Raw genomic sequence first — 18,135 nt, 5'->3', positions numbered from 1 at the left:
TTTAATATAAACCCTTCTGTTGCCATTCTGTCTGAATGTTTAGGGTCATTGGGGGAGATTTATTAAGACCTATGTAGAGGAAAAGTTGACCGGTTGCCCATTGCAACCAATCAGCTTTTCCAGAGGCCCTTTTAAAAATGAAAGAAGCGATCTGATTGGTTGCTATGGGAAACTCAGCAACTTTTCCTCTGCACAGATCTTGATAAATCTCCCCAAATTATTGTCCTGCTGAAAGATGTACCTCCATCCTAGTCTCAAGTCTTTTCCTGACTGCATCAGATTTTCTTCAAGGATTGCCCTAAATTTGGCTCCATCTATCTTTTCATCAATTCTGAACAGTTTCCCTAGATCTGCTGAAGAGAAGCATCCCCACAGCATGATGCCACCACCATATTCCACTGTGGGAATAGTGTGCTCAGGGTCATGGGTGGTGTTGGGTTTCCGCCACACACATGCCTTGATTTATTAAAATACGTGAGACAAAAACTGGAGAACTTTTGCCCACAGCAACCAATCACAGCCCATGTTTTTATTTTAACAAGCACTGTTAAACTGACTTGGCTTGTAATTGGATTCTGTGGGCAATCTCTCTCCAGTGTTTGTCTCACATATTTTGATAAATCGAAGCCATAGAGTTTTGCAAGTTAAAATTGTGTCTCATCTGACCAGAGCATCTTCTTCCAGATGTTTCTGTGTCTCCCACGTGGCTTGTGGCAAACTTCAAACAGGATTACTTACGGCTCTTTTTCCACACCGACTTTCTTCTTATTACTCTTTAAAAGCCAGATTTGTGGAGTATTTGACTAATAGCTGTCCTATAGACAGATTCTTACTCTTCTAGAGTTACTATGGGAGTCTTGGTTTCTTCTCTGAATAATTTTCTCTTTGCCTGGCTTGTCATTTTGGGTGGATGACCTTGTCTTGGTAGGTTTGTGGTTGTGCCGTATTTTTTCTATTTTTTTGATTATGAGTTATGGTGCTCTGAGATATTCAAAGTTAGGGATTTTTTTTTTTTTTTTACAACCTAACCCTGCTTTGTACTTCTCCACAACTTTATCTCTTACCTGTTTGGTGAGTTCCTTTGTCTTCATGTTGCAGTTTGTCCAGTAATGCTCTCTAACAAACTCTGAGGCCATCACATAACAGATACATTTGTACTGAGATTAAATTGCAGACAGGTGGACCCTATTTCCTAATTGTATGACTTGAAAGGTAGTTGGTGGCACCAGATCGTTGGTAGGGGTTTGATAGTAAAGGGTATGAATACACATGCACTCAACACTTTTCACATTTTTATTTGTTAATAATTTTTAAATCCCTGTAATATTCCCCCCACTTCTAAATGATGGACTATTTTGTGATGGTCCACTATATAAAATTGTAATATAATTAATTTGATTTTGGGGTTATACCATGACCAAGGTAGAAAACTCCAAGGAAGACAAAATGCTATACACTTCAAGATACATTTTATGTACTACAGAATACATTGGAATATATTTATAAAAACTGGTGCAATGGAAAATTGGAGGAGTTGTCCACAGCAAGATCTTCAGTATATTGGAAAATGAAAGAAATGTAATTGGTTGTTTTTCCTGTGCATTATTTTTGAAAAACCGATTGGTACTCCACTATGAAGTGATTTTTGTTATATATATTTTGTTTTTCCAGGAAATTTGGACGTGGTGATCTTTAACATTCCCTCTCTATATACTCTCCATATGCAGTTCCAGGATCTAAAGAATCATGCGTTTGACTCCATCCTGCAGAGATCTGTATATCTAACATATAAGTTTAGATTGATAGAAAACAGCAGCATTACTCACTCACACTACAGCTACCAAAACCGAGCACACTATCTTGCAATGTACAAGCTTGATTAAACTTGTATTTTAGTTACGTAGGAAGAGAAAATGATTTTAAACAAATTATTTAGCAGGTCACCATTTCTACTGCAGGTTTCCACTTTATTCCATATAACATGTATACTACTCGGAACTAGAGCACTTGTCTTCCTGAAGCTTGACCGAAGAAATGACTTGTATCTGTCTGATACATATTGAACATGTTCTTGTCATGAATGAATTGTTAAACGGTGAACGGATAGTTAGTCCTCGGCTATCTGGATCTAATAGTATTTAAATGAAATCCTTTAGCTAGATTCTCCTTTGTGCATGTAAACTTGTATATGCCAATGCACAGGTCTATTCTTATTTAAGATTTAGTAGGCAAAATGTGACAGATTTGTCTCAAATTGGGATAAAAAAAAAACTGTCAAAAGTGCCATGTGCCAGCTTGTGTTTCAGACACTTTTTGCACCTTACTAGACTGTTTTGGAAATGTCTAGGGAAAAGGCTGTTGCTAAGCAGTCACATAAGATGCACCACATTTATACACATATTGGTGTAAAGTATGCCAGCCAAAAATTGGTGTAAGGAAAAGTAATTACCATATCTAGCAAGACCCAATAAATCTGTCAACATGCTCCACTGTGATAAAATTGTCGCAGTTCCTAACTCTCTTTTTTTTTATGCTGTCTCAGATTAAGACAGTATTAATGCATCTTTCCATAGTCTGTCACTCCTGTCCTCACTTGTAGTTTGTGTAATGTCCGTCATAAGTGATCATTACGATGTTCTAGTAATGTCATGTACACCTCTGTGTATGCTTGTGTCTGTACCGAATACAAGTTGTCAACACTTGTACATAAAGTTTTGTAAAAAAAAATAATTGTTGCCTCTTCTAATTGATACTTACTTAAAGGCGGATTGTCATAAAAATATTACATTTAGGCCAGGTAATGTCTATCATAGTTTTTGCCATGAATCTTCAGTTAAACGTGTCTGTGTTATGTGTATTTTGCTGCAGAAAATGTCTATCAGATTTTTCTTTGACATTTACACATTTGCAACGTTTATTTTATAATATATATATATATATATATATATATATATATATATATATATATAGATATAGATATAGAGATATTTAATTGCAGATATTCTGAATTCATGACCGATATAATTTATTTCAAAGCATTTGATACTGTGCTGCATAAAATGAGAATGCAGTTCATCTTAAGTAACAGACAGACCAGGACAGAACACAGTAAGTGGGGGCAGGTCTTAGATAATATTTTGTGCAAGTAAAGAGAGACTGCAATTTGTGAGCATATCTGCACCCTCCAGAGGATCCACTTCTAATGGATACATGCTTAAAGGGGTTATCCACTATAAGGTGATTTTAGTACGTACCTGGCAGAAAGTAATGGACATGCTTAAGAAGGATCTGCGCTTGTCTTGGGGCTTAATGGCTATGTTGAAAGATTACCATAATACTGTGGCTAGCTTTTTGTGAACTGGTATTTCCTTATTTTTTTTTTTTTTTTTTTTTTTAACTACAAATCCATAATTCCATTTTCCTCCCTCCCACACATCAGCCACTCCACCCATTGAAACATAAATGAGCTGCATCCATCAAAAGCCCTGTGGTCTTCAATCAGGGTGCCTCCAGCTGTTGCATTAGTTGCAGATTGATCCCTCCACCCATTGAAGCAGACAGGCTCCCTGTCATCAGCTGATTAGTGAGTCAGGTCTCGGCCGCATTGCAAGCTGGGAAAAATCCGAGATACCAGTCATTTTGTATGCTGGTAAAAATAAAATTTGGGTTATAATCACAGAAGAATTGTGAGAAAACCATCACACACAGGTACAGACACTATATTATGAACTACACTAACTTTACAGCCCCTGTAACATAGTCAAATAAAAAAAATCCTGGAATACCCCTTTAAAGCAGGATTGTCATAGAAAAATATTACATTGAGGCCAGGTAAAAACAAAGGCATCACAGATTTTGCCACGGATCTGCAGTAAAACGTGTATGTGTCGCATGTAGATTTTGTTGCAGGTTTCATCCTAGGCATTGGACAGAAAAACATCCAGGCTGAATATTTGCTGCATTTTTACCACATAAGTAGGTGAAAGTGGATCACTGGGAGCAAGTGATAACCCCTTTGAAGTTTTGAGAACCCTATCTCCTTAGCTTGTATACATATACTGCGACTGGACCCAGTCTAGGTGAAAAACATTTCTCTCTCGCTTGCATTAATCTTGACAGTTCATAATGTTGGCCCTAGTGAGTCAGAAACTTTAGCATTACCACAAAGGACTACCACGAGAGTACCCTTAATCACAAATATCTATATGATATACTCTTCAGATACATGCTGCAGATTTACAAAACACAGAAGAAAACATGAACTACCAACATATGCACAATTTATTTTATCAGCAATAACACGGTTGATTTTGTTGAAATTGTAATGCTATAATAACACGGTTGATTTTATTGAAATTGTAATGCTATAATATTATAAGAGTTTATTAAAAGGCACTTTAAATGTATATTAGAGTTCTTGTGATCAGCTTAAAGGGGTTGTCCAGTGCACAGGATAGGGGATAAGTGTCAGATCATGAGGGGTCTGACTGATGAATGGGACCCTGGCTCTCTTAGAGTAAGGTGTGCTGCTGACAGCACATGCTCCATTCATTTTTATTGGAGCGCCGAAGAGACCCAAGTGCTGTACTCTGGCATCTTCGGCACTCCTATGGAAATGAATGGAGCACGCGCTTCTTTCAGAGAGTCAAGGTCCTGTTCAGGAGATTGCAGGGGGTCACAGCGGTCGGACCACCTCCCCTCCCTAGGAGATCAGACACTTATTCCCTATCCAGTAGATTATCTTTCATTGGACAGCCCCTTTAAAAAGGACTAAAACAGAAAAGCAAGAGAAGTTTCTAAATCAGGATGGAGTGCATGTGTGGAATTCATCTTCCAGTAGATAAAATAATGCTCTAGTAAACTGCTATTCTTGTTTAAGGCATAAATGAGTTCAACGTAATGTGACCAGTTCCTCTGAAGAAGTTGGGTGAATTGCAACAGTGTTATCAAAGTCTTTTTTAGTGGCTCCCATTTTAATAGCAACAGCAAATCCTTGCAACATCTCATCACATCCCAGTCCTTGCATGTGCAGCCCTACAACCTAAGAGAGAAAAGGCAAATGTAAAGCTTTATATAAAGGCAGAGAACAGACGTAAATGCCCAATGCTAGCCATTAAAATGCAGCCCTATGGTTCATCATATTAGGAATTGACTGAAACAGGCAAAAATTATTAATAATTTTTAATTAATAACCTCAGGATAGGTCATCAATATCAGGTTGGTCGGGTGCTAATACACATTTGCGATTAGCTGTTTGCTAGAGCCGCTGTGCCTGCAGACACAGTGAACAAACCTGGAAGCAGACAGTTCTGTACAATTTGTGCGCTGCCGTGCTCGGTTACTGCAGCTCAACTATCATTCACTTCAATATGGGAGATAGGATACATAACAATGTATGGCACTTCCAGCTCCGTTCACTGTATATCCAGGCACTGTGGCTCTCTGGCAAGCAGCTGATCGCCCCTCGGCACCCCATTACCTGAAACTAATGACCTTGCATGAGGAAAGGTCATCAATAACTATTGCTAGGAAAAACCCCTTTAGGGTGCATTCCCACGTGGCGTATTTTGCTGCTGCATATTTTCCTACCCATTGACTTCAACGGGAAAATAAAATATGCAGCAAAATACGCCACGTGGGAATGCACCCTTAATATCCTTGAGAAGGACTTCCAAGGCACCGGGAGGTGTAGAATCAATCAGGGAGGGGTTAAATAAATTCCCTTCTTACCTTTTCCTCTTTGTCAACGCAGACCAGCTTCATTACACACTTTGTTTTTCTTCTTGTTACGGCATGGTACATTGGTGAAAAAGATGTGGAATAAATCTTTACATTTTCCCGACCCTTGGCTTTAACTGCTTCCTCTAAAAAACACAAGATATTGCATAGGAAGCTTATAAATTTCAGAGATGCCAGGATCAATAAATTCTGCATATTATATATTTGAATATAATTCATTAATACAGTTTTTACTATATTAATACAGAGTATTTACCTTTTACCATGATTTCCTTTTAGGTTTAACATATTGTACATTTCCTTATATGTATGAGCCAAAACTAAGAGCTGTTCTGGGAACCCCAATCTGACCATGCTATTTATTTCAATGGCTTACATTTAACACAAAACAAGTTGGCAAAAGCGGGTTACCCTTGTGATCACAAGGGGTTGGAAGATTTGGCTTCATTTTAAAAAAGTTAGCTGTTTTGGTTGCCAAAATCAGTCTAAAGGAGCAGGTCACTTAAAAGGGTAATCCAGAAAGAAAAAAAATATATATAGTTTTCAAATTAACTAGCAACAAAAAGTTTTATACAGATCTGCAAACTACTTCTATTTTAAAATTGTAAGCCTTCCAAACTACTTCTATTTAAAAATTGTAAGCCTTCCAGTACGTATCAGCTGCTGTATGCTTCAGAGGAAGTGGTGTAGTCTTTCCAGTCAGCAATGGTACTGTCTGCTGCCTCCTTTGTCCATGTCAGGAACTGTCTGGAGCAGGAGAGGTTTGTTATTAGGATTTGCTCATGCTCTGAACAAATCCTGACACCGACAGAGGTGGCAGCAGAGAGCACCATGTCTGACTGGGGAAAAAAAAAAAAAAACTATACAAGTTCCTCCATGTCATACAGCAGCTGATAAGTACTGGGGGGCTTGATCTTTTTAAATAGAGGTAATTTACAAATCTGTAACTTTTTGGCACCAGCGGATTATTTTTTTTTTTTCCTGAGTAACCAGTTACAGTCATACAAAGGCCGGCAGAGTATAATGGAAATTACTGTTAGAAAGTGATAGGTTGGGGAACACAGCTATAACTGAAAATTCTGGAGGCCTGCAATCACCATTAATTGGAGCTGAAATAGGCCTGTAATTTTCATAGGTATACCTCAACTAGGAGAGACATAATGAGAAAAAAAATCCATAAAATCACACTGATTTCTAAAGAATTTATTTGCAAATTATGGTGGAAAATAAGTAGATTTTTGGATTTACCGTAAAATCTCTTTCTCAGAGCTTCTATTGGGGGTCACAGGACCATGGGTACAGTGGGGATCAAAAGTTTGGGCACCCCAGGTAAAAATTTGTATTAATGTGCAAAAAAAAAGCCAAGGAAAGATGGAAAAATCTCCAAAAGGCATCAAATTACAGATTATACAATCTTATAATGTGTCAACAAAAGTTAGATTTTATTTCCATCACTTGCACTTTCAAAATAACAGAAAACAAAAAAATGGCATCTGCAAAAGTTTGGGCACCCTGCAGAATTTATAGCATGCACTGCCCCCTTTGCAAAGCTGAGACCTGCCAGTGTCATGGATTGTTCTCAATCATCATCTGGGAAGACCAGGTGATGTCAATCTCAAAGGTTTTAAATGCCCAGACTCATCTGACCTTGCCCCAACAATCAGCACCATGGGTTCTTCTAAGCAGTTGTCTAGAAATCTGAAACTGAAAATAGTTGACGCTCACAAAGCTGGAGAAGGCTATAAGAAGATAGCAAAATGTTTTCAAATGTCAATATCCTCTGTTTGGAATGTAATTAAGAAATGGCAGTCATCCGGAACAGTGGAAGTTAAAGCAAGATCTGGAAGACCAAGAAAAATATCAGACAGAACAGCTTGCAGGATTGTGAGAAAAACAATTCAAAACCCACGTTTGACTGTACAATCCCTCCAGAGAGATCTGGCAGAAACAGGAGTTGTGGTACACTATTCCACTATAACTAGATACTTGTACAAATACGGTCTTCACGGAAGAGTCATCAGAAGAAAACCTCTTCTACGTCCTCACCACAAAAATAAGCGTTTGAACTTTGCAAATGAACATATGCATTTTGGAAACAAGTTCTGTGGATCGATGAGGTTGAAATTTAACTTTTTGTCCGGAATGACAAAAGGTACGTTTGGAGAAGAAGGAGAACAGAATTTAATGAAAAGATCCTCTGTCCAACTGTTAAGCATGGGGGTGGATCAATCATGCTTTGGGGTTGTATTGCAGCCAGTGGCACAGGGAACATCTCAAGAGTAGAAGGAAAAATGGATTCAATAAAATTCTGCAAATTTTGGATGCTAACTTGATGCCATCTGTGAAAAAGCTGAAGTTAAAGAGAGGATGGCTTCTACAAATGGATAATGATCCTCAACACACCTCAAAATCCACGGGGGATTACATCAAGAGGCGTAAACTGAAGGTTTTGCCATGGCCTTCAAAATCCCCTGACCTCAACATAATTGAAAATCTATGGATAGACCTTAAAAGAGCAGTGTGTGACAGACAGCCCAGAAATCTCAAAGAACTGGAAGACTTTTGTAAGGAAGAATAGGCAAAGATACCTCAAACAAGAATCGAAAGACTTTTGGCTGGATACATGCAAAAAGGGGCAGTACAAGATATTAACTCTGCAGGGTGCCCAAACCTTTGCAGATGCAATTTTTTTGTTTTCTGTTATTTTGAAAGTGTAAATGATGGAAATAAAATTTTACTTTTGTTGACATATTATGAGAATGTATAATCTGTAAGTTGACTTTTGATCCCCACTGTATTTGCTGCTTGCCGCTAGGAAGCTGACACTAGGCAAAAAAAACTAAAAGAAAGTCGGCTCCTCCCTGCAGGATATACCCACCTCCTGACTCTGAGCAACTCAGCTGTGTCCCAAAGCAGAAGGAGAACCGACCAAGAAAGAACAGTCCGAACACAAACCCAGACAAGAAGGGAACCGACCACAAAATAACACCCCTGCACTGGAGGGGCGGAAACTGGCTGGTCGCAAACAAACCAATGGGTTGGTGGGTGTTGTGTCCCCCAATAGAAAGCTCCAAGAAAGAGATTTTACGTTAAGTCCAAAAATCTACTTATCTCTGGCGCTTCATTGGGGGACACAGGACCATGGGACGTTCTGAAGCAATCCCTGGGGAGGGAAGACCCATCCCACCCAGAAAAGTACTCAGGCGGATGTCTGAACTGCTGCCTGTAAGACCCTGCGGCCCAAACCTGTGGAGGAAGCAAAAGGTATGAACACAGTAAAACTTGGCTAAAGTATGCAGAGACTACCATGTTGCCGCTTTGCAAACCTGTAGAACCGAAGCCCCATGGCTGACCGCCCAGTAGACCCCCACCGCGCAGGTGGAGTGAGCCGACACCCCTTGTGCCGCCCATCGGGGAGCACACACAGGGAGTCACACCGTCAAAAGGAGGAAGTGACCGACAAATAGATCCGAACCGCCCGAACCAAGTCCATCTTGTGAAGCTGACGCTCCCCCGGATGAGAAGGGGATGGGCAGAAAGGCGGCAATACGATCTCCCCGTTCAAGTGAAAACCACATTGTCTTGGTGGATCCCCAGAAAAGGGGAATGGCAAGAGAGGGCAGCCAATTCTGACACACGGCGAATGGATGATACTTCTACAAGGAAGGTCACCTTCCAAGAAAGGAAACAAAGTGAAACCGGAGCACCCTGAAGAGCATCCAAAACAAGGTTAAGGTCCCAAGGCGCAGTGAGGGAGCGGAACGGAGGGACCTCGTGCGAACATGAAGGTGAGACGCAAGAGGGCGTTGGAAAAGGACAAAGCGTCGAAACCCTGACCCTTGATGGAACTAAGGGCAAGGCGCGTCCCCAGCCCTGATTGCAAAAAGGAGACAAGAGATTCGGCAGAGAAAATGAGGTGGGAGACAGAGAATGAGCTTCACACCAGCGGAAATAGGCCCGCCAGGCACAGCGGCAAATCCTGGCGGACCCAGCGTTTCCTGGCACGGAACATAGTCCGGATCACCGGGAAAGAAAACCCCAAGCCCTCAAAACCACGGTTTCAACTGCCACGCCGTCAAACACAGCAGAAGTAAATTGGGTTGGCAGAGGGGTCCTTGGGAGAGGAGGTAGGGACGATCTGGTAGACGGAAGGGAACGTCTGCCACGAGACTGACCACGTCCGCGAAACACACTTGACGAGGCCAGTCCAGAGCCACCAGAATCGCTGAGACGCCCACCACCTTGAGCTTCCAGGCAGGGGAGAGCGAAGGGTGTCCAAGGGACCACAAGAGCGTCCAGTGCCAGTGGATCCCAAGACCTAGACACGAAGCGAGGGACTTTCCTGTTCCAGCGTGACGTGAACAAATCCACGTCTGGAGTCCCCCAGTGGTGACAGTTTTGATCGAAGACCTCCGGGTGAAGGGACCACTCGCCCGGGTTTGAAGTGGAGTGACTCCAGAAGTCCGCCTCCCAATTGTCGATCCTGGGAATGTGCACTGCCGATATGGCTAGAACATGAAGTTACGCCCAAAAAAGGATCTTTGACACCTCCCTTATGGCCGCTGAGCTTCGGGTGCCACCCTGGCAATTGGTGTATGCCACGGCTGTGGCATTGTCCGTCTGCACCCGGACTGAAAGGCCCAAAGCAGGCAACTCCAGTGCAGAAGGCACAGGAAGATCGCCCGGAGCTCCAGGATGTTGAGGGGGAGACCGGACTCTGATGAAGTCCAAACTGTCCTTGACCGTTTGGTCCCAAAAGACACCTCCCCAGCCGAGGAGACTCGTGTCCGTGGTCAGGACATGCCAATGGATAGTCAGGAAGGAGCGACCCTCCCAGAGGAAAGGGGACCAAAGCCACCAAAGGAGGGAGCGGCAAACTCGTGGTGAGAGCCGGATCCTGCGATGGAGAGACAAGGGAGATTTGTCCCACTGAGATATGATGGCCCACTGGAGAGGACGGTACCGAAATTGGGCAAAGGGAACCACCTCCATGGAGGCCACCATCTTGCCCAGAACGGACATGCAGGTGCGGATGGGAATCAGACCCGGCCGCCGAAGTAAGTGAATCCCTAACAAGAGCTTCTGGAGCTTGTCCTCCAGCAGAGAGAGGCGAGCCGGCGCCGTGACAAAGCAGATCCCGAGAAACACCAGGGATTGGGACGGAGACAGATTGTATTTTGCGTGGTTGATGATCCAACCGAAATTGGATAGGGTCTGTAGCGTGTTGTTGAGGCTGACCCGATTCTGTTCCAGAGAGGGCGCCTTGATGAGTAGGTAGGGGAGAACCGAGACACCCCAAGAGTGGAGGAGAGCCACCACTGCCAACAGCGTCTTGGTGAATACAAGGGGTGCAGTCGCCAGCCCGAAGGGCAGAGCAACAAGATGAAAATGACCCGCAGGAACAGCGAACCTGAGAAAACGCTGGTGGGCTGGAAAGATAGGGATGTGCAGGTAGGCATCCCGAATGACCACGGAGGAGGGGAACTCCCCCTGATCCATGGAGACTACTGACCGTAGGGATTCCATCCGGAAATGCTGAAGTCGCACATGACGGTTCAAGATTTTCAAATCGAGAATGGGGCGAACCGTGCCTCCATTTTTGGTAACTACGAAGAGATTAGAGTAGAACCCTTAAAACCGTTTCGGTGGAGGCACAGGCATGATCACGCCCTGAGACAGGAGGGTGCGAAGGGCCACCTGAAAAGCTGCAGCAAGAGCGGGAGATTGAGGAGGGCGGGACCAGAAAAAACGATCAGGCAGTGGACTACTTGCGAGTCCTGGATTTGGAAGAGGGGCGGTTGGAACAGGCCCCCGACTTTCAGGAGGGGAAAGCCTTGAAAAATGGAGCCCTCCTATCCTTTGATCCTGCCGGTTTGTCTGTGAGGCCCAAGAAGCGAAAAAGGAAGAAATCTTCCGCCACGGGTCCGAACGGCAAGGACGATTTTGGGGCAAGAGGGAGCTCTTGCCTCCAGTAGCCCCAGATAGGACCTCAGCCAGGCGTTTGCCAAATAGCCGAGACCTCGGAAAAGGAAGTTCAGTAAGGGAACGCTTAGAGGCCACATTGGCATTCGGAGCCTTAAGCTACATGGAGAGCCACTCCAAGGAAGCCGAGCAGAGGTAGTCCCTCAAATTAGCGATTTGTTGCGCTAAATCTGCCAAATCACCGGAGGAAGCACTCACCAAGATCCCCTGGTGCAATTGACCGGCCCAAACTGAGAGGGCTTTGGAAACCCAAGTGGAGGCAAAAGCTGGGGACAAGGCAGAGTCTGCTGCCTTCAGAGGCCAGCTATAAACCTTTTAGATTGCCGAGCACAGAGCACACTGATCAATATAGTTCTATGGAACCATAATGATCTGTATGAGGAATCTAATGATTCCTCCTAACAGTCCCCCAAGGGGACTAAAAGTGTAAAAAAAAAAAAGTTTAAAAACACACACATTAACCCCTTCCTTATTAAAAGTTTAAATCACTCCCCTTTTCCCAAATTCCATGTAAAAAATATATAAACATAAAAATAAACATACGTGGTATCGCCGCGTGCGTAAATGTCCAAACTATAAAAATATAATCATAAATTAAACCGCACGGTCAATGGCGTACGCACAAAACAATTCCAAAGAGTATTTTTGGTCACTTTTTATACCATAGAAAAAAAATAAAAAGCGATCAAATAGTCCGATCAAAACAAAAATGGTACAGATTAAAACTTCAGATCACGGCGCAAAAAATTAGCCCTCATACCGCCCCGTATGCGGAAAAATAAAAGTTATAGGGGTCAGAAGAGGACAATTTTAAATGTATTAATTTCCGTGCATGTAGTTATGATTTTACGACAAAATCAAATCTATATAAATAGGGTATCAATTTAATTGTATGGACCTACAGAATAAAGATAAGGTGTCATTTTTACCGAAAGATGTACCGCGTAGAAACGGAAGCCCCCAAAATTTACTAAATGGTGTTTTTTCCTTCAATTTTGTCGCACAATGATTTTTTTTTGCTGTTTTGCTGTAGATTTTTGGGTAAAACGACTCATAGCATTACAAAGTAGAATTGGTGGTGCAAAAAATAAGCCCCCATGAATTTTTAGGTGCAAAATTTAAAGGGTTATGATTTTTAAAAGGGGAGGAGGAAAAAATGAAAGTGCAAAAACAGAAAAACGCTTGGTCCTTAAGGGGTTAAAGGAAGCTGCGTCGGCCAGCAGCAGGGTAATGGATTTAGACAGCCGCGACAAAGGAGGATCCACAGTTGGAAGAGAAGAAGACCACCTTGTAACCAGGTCCTGAGAAAAGGGAAAGATGTTCTGGAGCTTCTTAGTCCCGTGGAAGCGCTTATCTGGATGCTTCCAAGCTTCCTCTAACTGCTCATCAAATTCAGGGTGTGGTCTTAAAACCTTGGGTGCCCGACGAGTGCGACGAGTTCCTGGTTCCTGTAGATGGAAGGTGTGGTGAAAAAGTCCGGCTCCCATGGGAGTAAAAAATATATTTTTATTGATCCATATTAAAATCCAAAAAACACAAATGGATTAAAAGTACATATGCTGTACTGTATACATCCAGGTCCACGCTGGGCCAGTAGCAGAGGAGGAGGGGCCAGCTGACCCCCTACAGCATGCGAAACTCCAGGAGTGGCCAGAGCCCTGACCCCAAGAGCACGCGCTCCATCCCCATAGGAGGAGAAGAGGTGGAAAAAGAAAACCCAGCACCCCGCTGGCAGAAGAGAGGCCAACGGGAGCAAGAGGAGGAGCTCCCAGAATGCCGGGCGCGCGACGCTGCGCTGGAAAAGTGGGCGTAGCTAAGACTAGGCCCCAGCCGCGGGCTCAATTGGTGACGCGGCCCGGACCAGCACAGTAGTGGGAGTGCAGAGCCGGAATCGCAGCACTGCGCAAGAAGTGTCACCCGCATCCCAGACTGACAGCCGACAGTATAAGCCAAAGATGCGTCCCCCGTGCCAGAATAAGGAGCCATGAAAAAAGGTGACTGGGAGCTATAATCCCTGCAGCACGCACCCCCGAGTTAACCCCTAATGATCCAGAAACACGCACATGTGTTTTAGCACCCAAGGGACCCCCAGCTAGAAAATAAAAAGACCCCTGTGGAGGATAGAGGGAGCCTTAAAGAAGAGCGGAAAGTCTTCAACCAGCTAGGGCCACCTGCCTTAAGCCCGACCAAGCAAATGGGCAATATTGTGACCTGGACCCAGGGTACCCCACCAGGCACTGGTTGGTGGTGAGGTGGGGTTAACAGCCCATTCAACAATGCACCATGCCCCTAGCTCACAAGTGGGTGATCAGGCAGCGCCATGCTCCTGTCACCCCATGCTAGAAAAAATAAAGGAGAGAAAATTTAACTTGATGCTGAAACTAGGGGGAAAAAAAACTAAAGAAATAAGACCAGGTCTGGAGAGCTCCAGACCTGTGTCTGCCTCCTGCTGACACGAAGCTAAAACTGGAGTTGCTCAGAGTCAGGAGGTGGGTATATCCTGCCAGGAGGAGCCAATTTTTTTTTTTGCCTAGTGTCAGCCTCCTAGCGGCAAGCAGCATATACCCATGCTCCTGTGTCCCCCCAATGAAGTGCTTCAGAAAAGTATTTGGTCGCCTACAAACAAGCAAGATTTCTGGCTCTCACAGACCTGTTACTTTGTCTCCTCTGTCCTCCACTCGTTACCTGTATTAATGGCACCTGTTTGAACTTGTTATCAGTATAAGAGACACCTGCCCACAACCTCAAACAGTCACACTCCAAACTCCACTATGGCCAAGACCAAAGAGCTATCGAAGGACACCAGAAACAAAATTCTAGACCTGCACCAGGCTGAGAAGACTGAATCTGCAATAGGCAAGCAGCTTGGTGTTAAGAAATCAACTGTGGGAGCAATTATTAGAAAATGGAAAACATACCATTGATAATCTCCCTTGATATGGAGATCCATGCAAGATCTCACCCCATGGTGTCAAAATGATCACAAGAACGGTGAGCAAAAATCCCAGAACTACACGGGGGGACCTAGGGAATGACCTGCAGAGAGCTGGGACCAAAGTAACAAAGGTTACCATCAGTAACACACCACACCACCAGGGACTCAAATCATGCAGTGCCAGACGTGTCCCCCTGCTAAAGCCAGTACATGTCAGGGCTTGTCTGCAGTTTGCTAGAGAGCATTCTGAGGATCCAGAAGAGGATTGGGAGAATGTCATATGGTCAGATGAAACCAAAGTAGAACTTTAGAATTTTTTGTTAAAAACTCAACTCATTGTGTTTGGAGGAGAAAGAATGCTGAGTTGCATCCAAAGAACACCATACCTACTGTGAAACATGGGGTGGAAACATCATGCTTTGGGGCAGTTTTTCTACAAAGGGACCAGGATGACTGATCTTTGTAACAGAAAAAATGAATGGGGCCATGTATCACGAGATTTTGAGTGAAAACCTCCTTCCATCAGCAAGGCATTGAAGATGTAACGTTGCTGGGTCTTTCAGCATGACAATGATCCCAAACACACTGCCCGGGCAACGAAGGAGTGGCTTCGTAAAAAGCATTTCAAGGCCCTATAGTGGCCTAGCCAGTCTACAGATCTCAACCCCATAGAAAACCTTTGAAGGGAGTTGAAAGTCCATGTTGCCCAGCGACAGCACCAAAACATAACTGCTCTAGAGGAGATATGCATAGAGGAATGGCCCAAAATACCAGCCACAGTGTGTGAAAACCTTGTGAAGACTTACAGAAAACATTTGACCACTGTCATTGCCAACAAAGGGTATATTAACAAATTATTTGCAAATAAATTCTTTAAAAAAAATCAGACAATGTGATTTTATAGATTTTTTTTTCTTATTATGTCTCTCATAGTTTAGGTATTGCTATGATGAAAACTACAGGCCTCTCTTATCTTTTTAAGTGGGAGAACTTGCACAATTGGTGGCAGACTAAATACTTTTTTTCCCCGCTGTATGCATCTTAGCTTATATAAATCACCTTCTGTAAGCCCTACAGTTCCGATTGGAGGATGGCTGAAGACCACTGTTGGAATGTTGTTATAGTCAAGCTTGGAATCCTCCTGCCCTTCAAACAATCTCTGGGCCAGTCTTCTTCCTGCTGCGATGGCAACTATAGCACAAAATATAAAGATAGGTGTGAGCGAAAGAAATTTGACTCTTAAGTGAAAGTATTTTTTCTCTTAAAGGTAACCTGTCATCAGGGTTTACCCTCTAACACTGGGCTATGGGGGAGTTAAAGCATGATTCCTGCCATATGTGTTGTATAGCAGACCAGTTTTTTAGTCCTCCTTAAAATAAGTTATGCGTGTTGTATAGTAAGGACTACTAAGTAGTTATCTAGCCCATGACTAGTCACTGCAGCTCACCCCGTATCATGCCTCGGCAGGCATGATTGACAGCCTAGGAGCCTCCTACGTCATTCGCAGCAGCCAGTTAAGAGTCGGCTCCAGGGCTTCACTGCACACAGCCCTAAAGCTGATTGGCTGCTGAGAGTGACCCTTAATCACATCTGCCAAGGCGTGATCCCGGGCTCACATGACATGCCTGGTCTTACAAATTTTTAGCTTTGCCTTGGTCTTATTACTTAAAAAATATGAATTTACATGATTGTTATCTTACCTGGTGTCAAAAGTGCTCTACCACACACATCACCTACAGCATAAATTCCTTTCCGGCTGGTGTTCTGGAACTCATCTACTACAATATGGCCTTTCTCATCTAATTCAAGACCCTGAAAGAAGTCAATTGTTGAAGATTTGTGAAAAAGTATAATAAAAAAAAAAACATTCCTACTTTTTATGCAGATTTGACAAATAAAAAAGGTGAACATGACCTAATCAGATATGAATGCCTTCACTGATGCTATAAATACTGTAGTCTTATAGTCTTATATAATATTATATCTATATATTTTTTATTATATAAATAATATACCCTATTGACATTATACAATGGAGGGTATTTGGTTAGGAAGGTTTTTGTATGCTTACAAAATCCCAAAACATTTTTAATTTCTAAAAAAAAATACAAATAAAATCAGAAATATAATGCTATATGGTCTAGAGTCAGAGGCCAGTTTTACCAGTTTCTCTAAGTTCAGACCCTCTGTGTTAGGGTCTCTTCCAATAGCCCACAGCAAGCAGTCGACATCCTGGATAGTCCTCACTGTTGGTTTGTGTCCTGGCATAGAGCACTCCACATTGATGTCAAGACCTGTACTTGTCTTGGTAACAGACTTTACCTGTAGTAACACAGAACGGTGTAATAAAATGTAAACATTAGCAAGTTAGAGTTTTACCAGATTACATAACCATATACCATCAAAGGTTTTTGCACTACATTAGTCACCAAAGTACAATGACAAATATGCCATGCCCTCATAGGCCTAGCTATCTGCAATGCACAATCCATGCGTAATGAAAGGGGAAACTGATACAGTCAGGGAACCCTAGAGATTAGTCCAAGCATATACATATTGGACCTTCTTAGTAAAGCACTTGAGGTGAACAGGAAAAGGTGATCCCACTGACAGTGGCTGTGTCGCTTTCTGGTGGTTCATATGTGAAATTTCTCATCGTGGTAACTGCTACAATAGGAAAGTCAGAGATACCTATAAACTGATCATAGGAGCTTCCTGATGACAGGACTAAACAGTTATCAGGGGACGTGGGAGCAAATCTTAATTTATCATACACTTAGCCCGGTGTTTCTCAAGCGCGGTCCTCAAGTACCCCCTACAGGTCATGTTTCCTGGATTTCCTTAGTCTTTCACAGGTGATATCATTCTGGTCAGTGAATCGGACATCACCACAGTTATATGCCCTGTGAAAGACTAACATGACCTGTTGGGGGTGCTTGAGGACCGCGTTTGGGAAATGCTGACTTAGCCCATTGAAATCAATAAGCTGTCTGTCCTATGTATGAATCCACCAAAGTGTATGTCTCTATTAGTAGTGGCCCTCTAATCTGGCTTAGAGTACCTGTCATTTGCTAAAAAGTTTTATATAACATAGATAATAACATACCGTATGTAGATTTGTAAAAAACATTGGTAAAAAATGTGTATTTTGGGTGATAAAATACTATTTTGGCCTTGCAGCTAATGTCTTGCAGATACAAAATACAGGAAGCTGGGCTCTGTGCACTGAGGACAAGCGGGGCTCTGTGCACAAGCGGGGCTCTGTGCACAAGCGGGGCTCTGTGCACTGGGGACAAGCGGGGCTCTGTGCACTGGGGACAAGCAGGGCTCTGTGCACTGGGGCTTTATTACATGCTCCCGGCTCACACAGCAGGATGATTGATGAGCCAGGAGCCTGCACAGAGCCCTGCTTGTCCTGCCCTCACTTCCTGTATTTTACCTCCGCACAGAGACACACAGGCAATTTTACAAATACACAT

General features: G+C 43.1%; 2 protein-coding genes across 17 annotated transcripts in view; one reads left to right on the top strand and one right to left on the bottom strand.

Annotated features, from left to right (window-relative positions):
* Positions 1-2,730, top strand: part of LOC130365286 (putative nuclease HARBI1) — a 32,986-nt gene extending 30,256 nt beyond the window's left edge. For 11 of the 16 annotated variants that reach the window (XM_056568862.1, XM_056568864.1, XM_056568861.1 and 8 more), the window contains one exon: positions 1,423-1,608. In XM_056568862.1, the coding sequence (XP_056424837.1) occupies positions 1,423-1,571 (149 nt within the window). In that variant the 3' untranslated portion in view covers positions 1,572-1,608. Of the gene's footprint in view, positions 1-1,422; positions 1,617-1,671 lie in introns of those variants that run through there. The other 5 variants (XM_056568866.1, XM_056568851.1, XM_056568852.1 and 2 more) reach the window with 5 other exon arrangements.
* A 318-nt stretch (positions 2,731-3,048) lies between these two features.
* The window catches only part of GSR (glutathione-disulfide reductase), a 38,079-nt gene continuing 22,992 nt past the window's right edge, over positions 3,049-18,135 (bottom strand). The window contains exons 9-13 of the mRNA XM_056568850.1: positions 16,820-16,978; positions 16,357-16,468; positions 15,716-15,847; positions 5,731-5,864; positions 3,049-5,041 (exon numbers count right to left, since the gene is read on the bottom strand). Of these exons, the coding sequence (XP_056424825.1) occupies positions 4,892-5,041; positions 5,731-5,864; positions 15,716-15,847; positions 16,357-16,468; positions 16,820-16,978 (687 nt within the window). The 3' untranslated portion in view covers positions 3,049-4,891. The remainder of the gene's footprint in view (positions 5,042-5,730; positions 5,865-15,715; positions 15,848-16,356; positions 16,469-16,819; positions 16,979-18,135) is intronic.

Source organism: Hyla sarda, chromosome 1 (assembly GCF_029499605.1).
Source record: "Hyla sarda isolate aHylSar1 chromosome 1, aHylSar1.hap1, whole genome shotgun sequence".
NCBI lineage: Eukaryota > Metazoa > Chordata > Amphibia > Anura > Hylidae > Hyla > Hyla sarda.
This window is presented reverse-complemented; position numbering and strand designations above follow the sequence as displayed.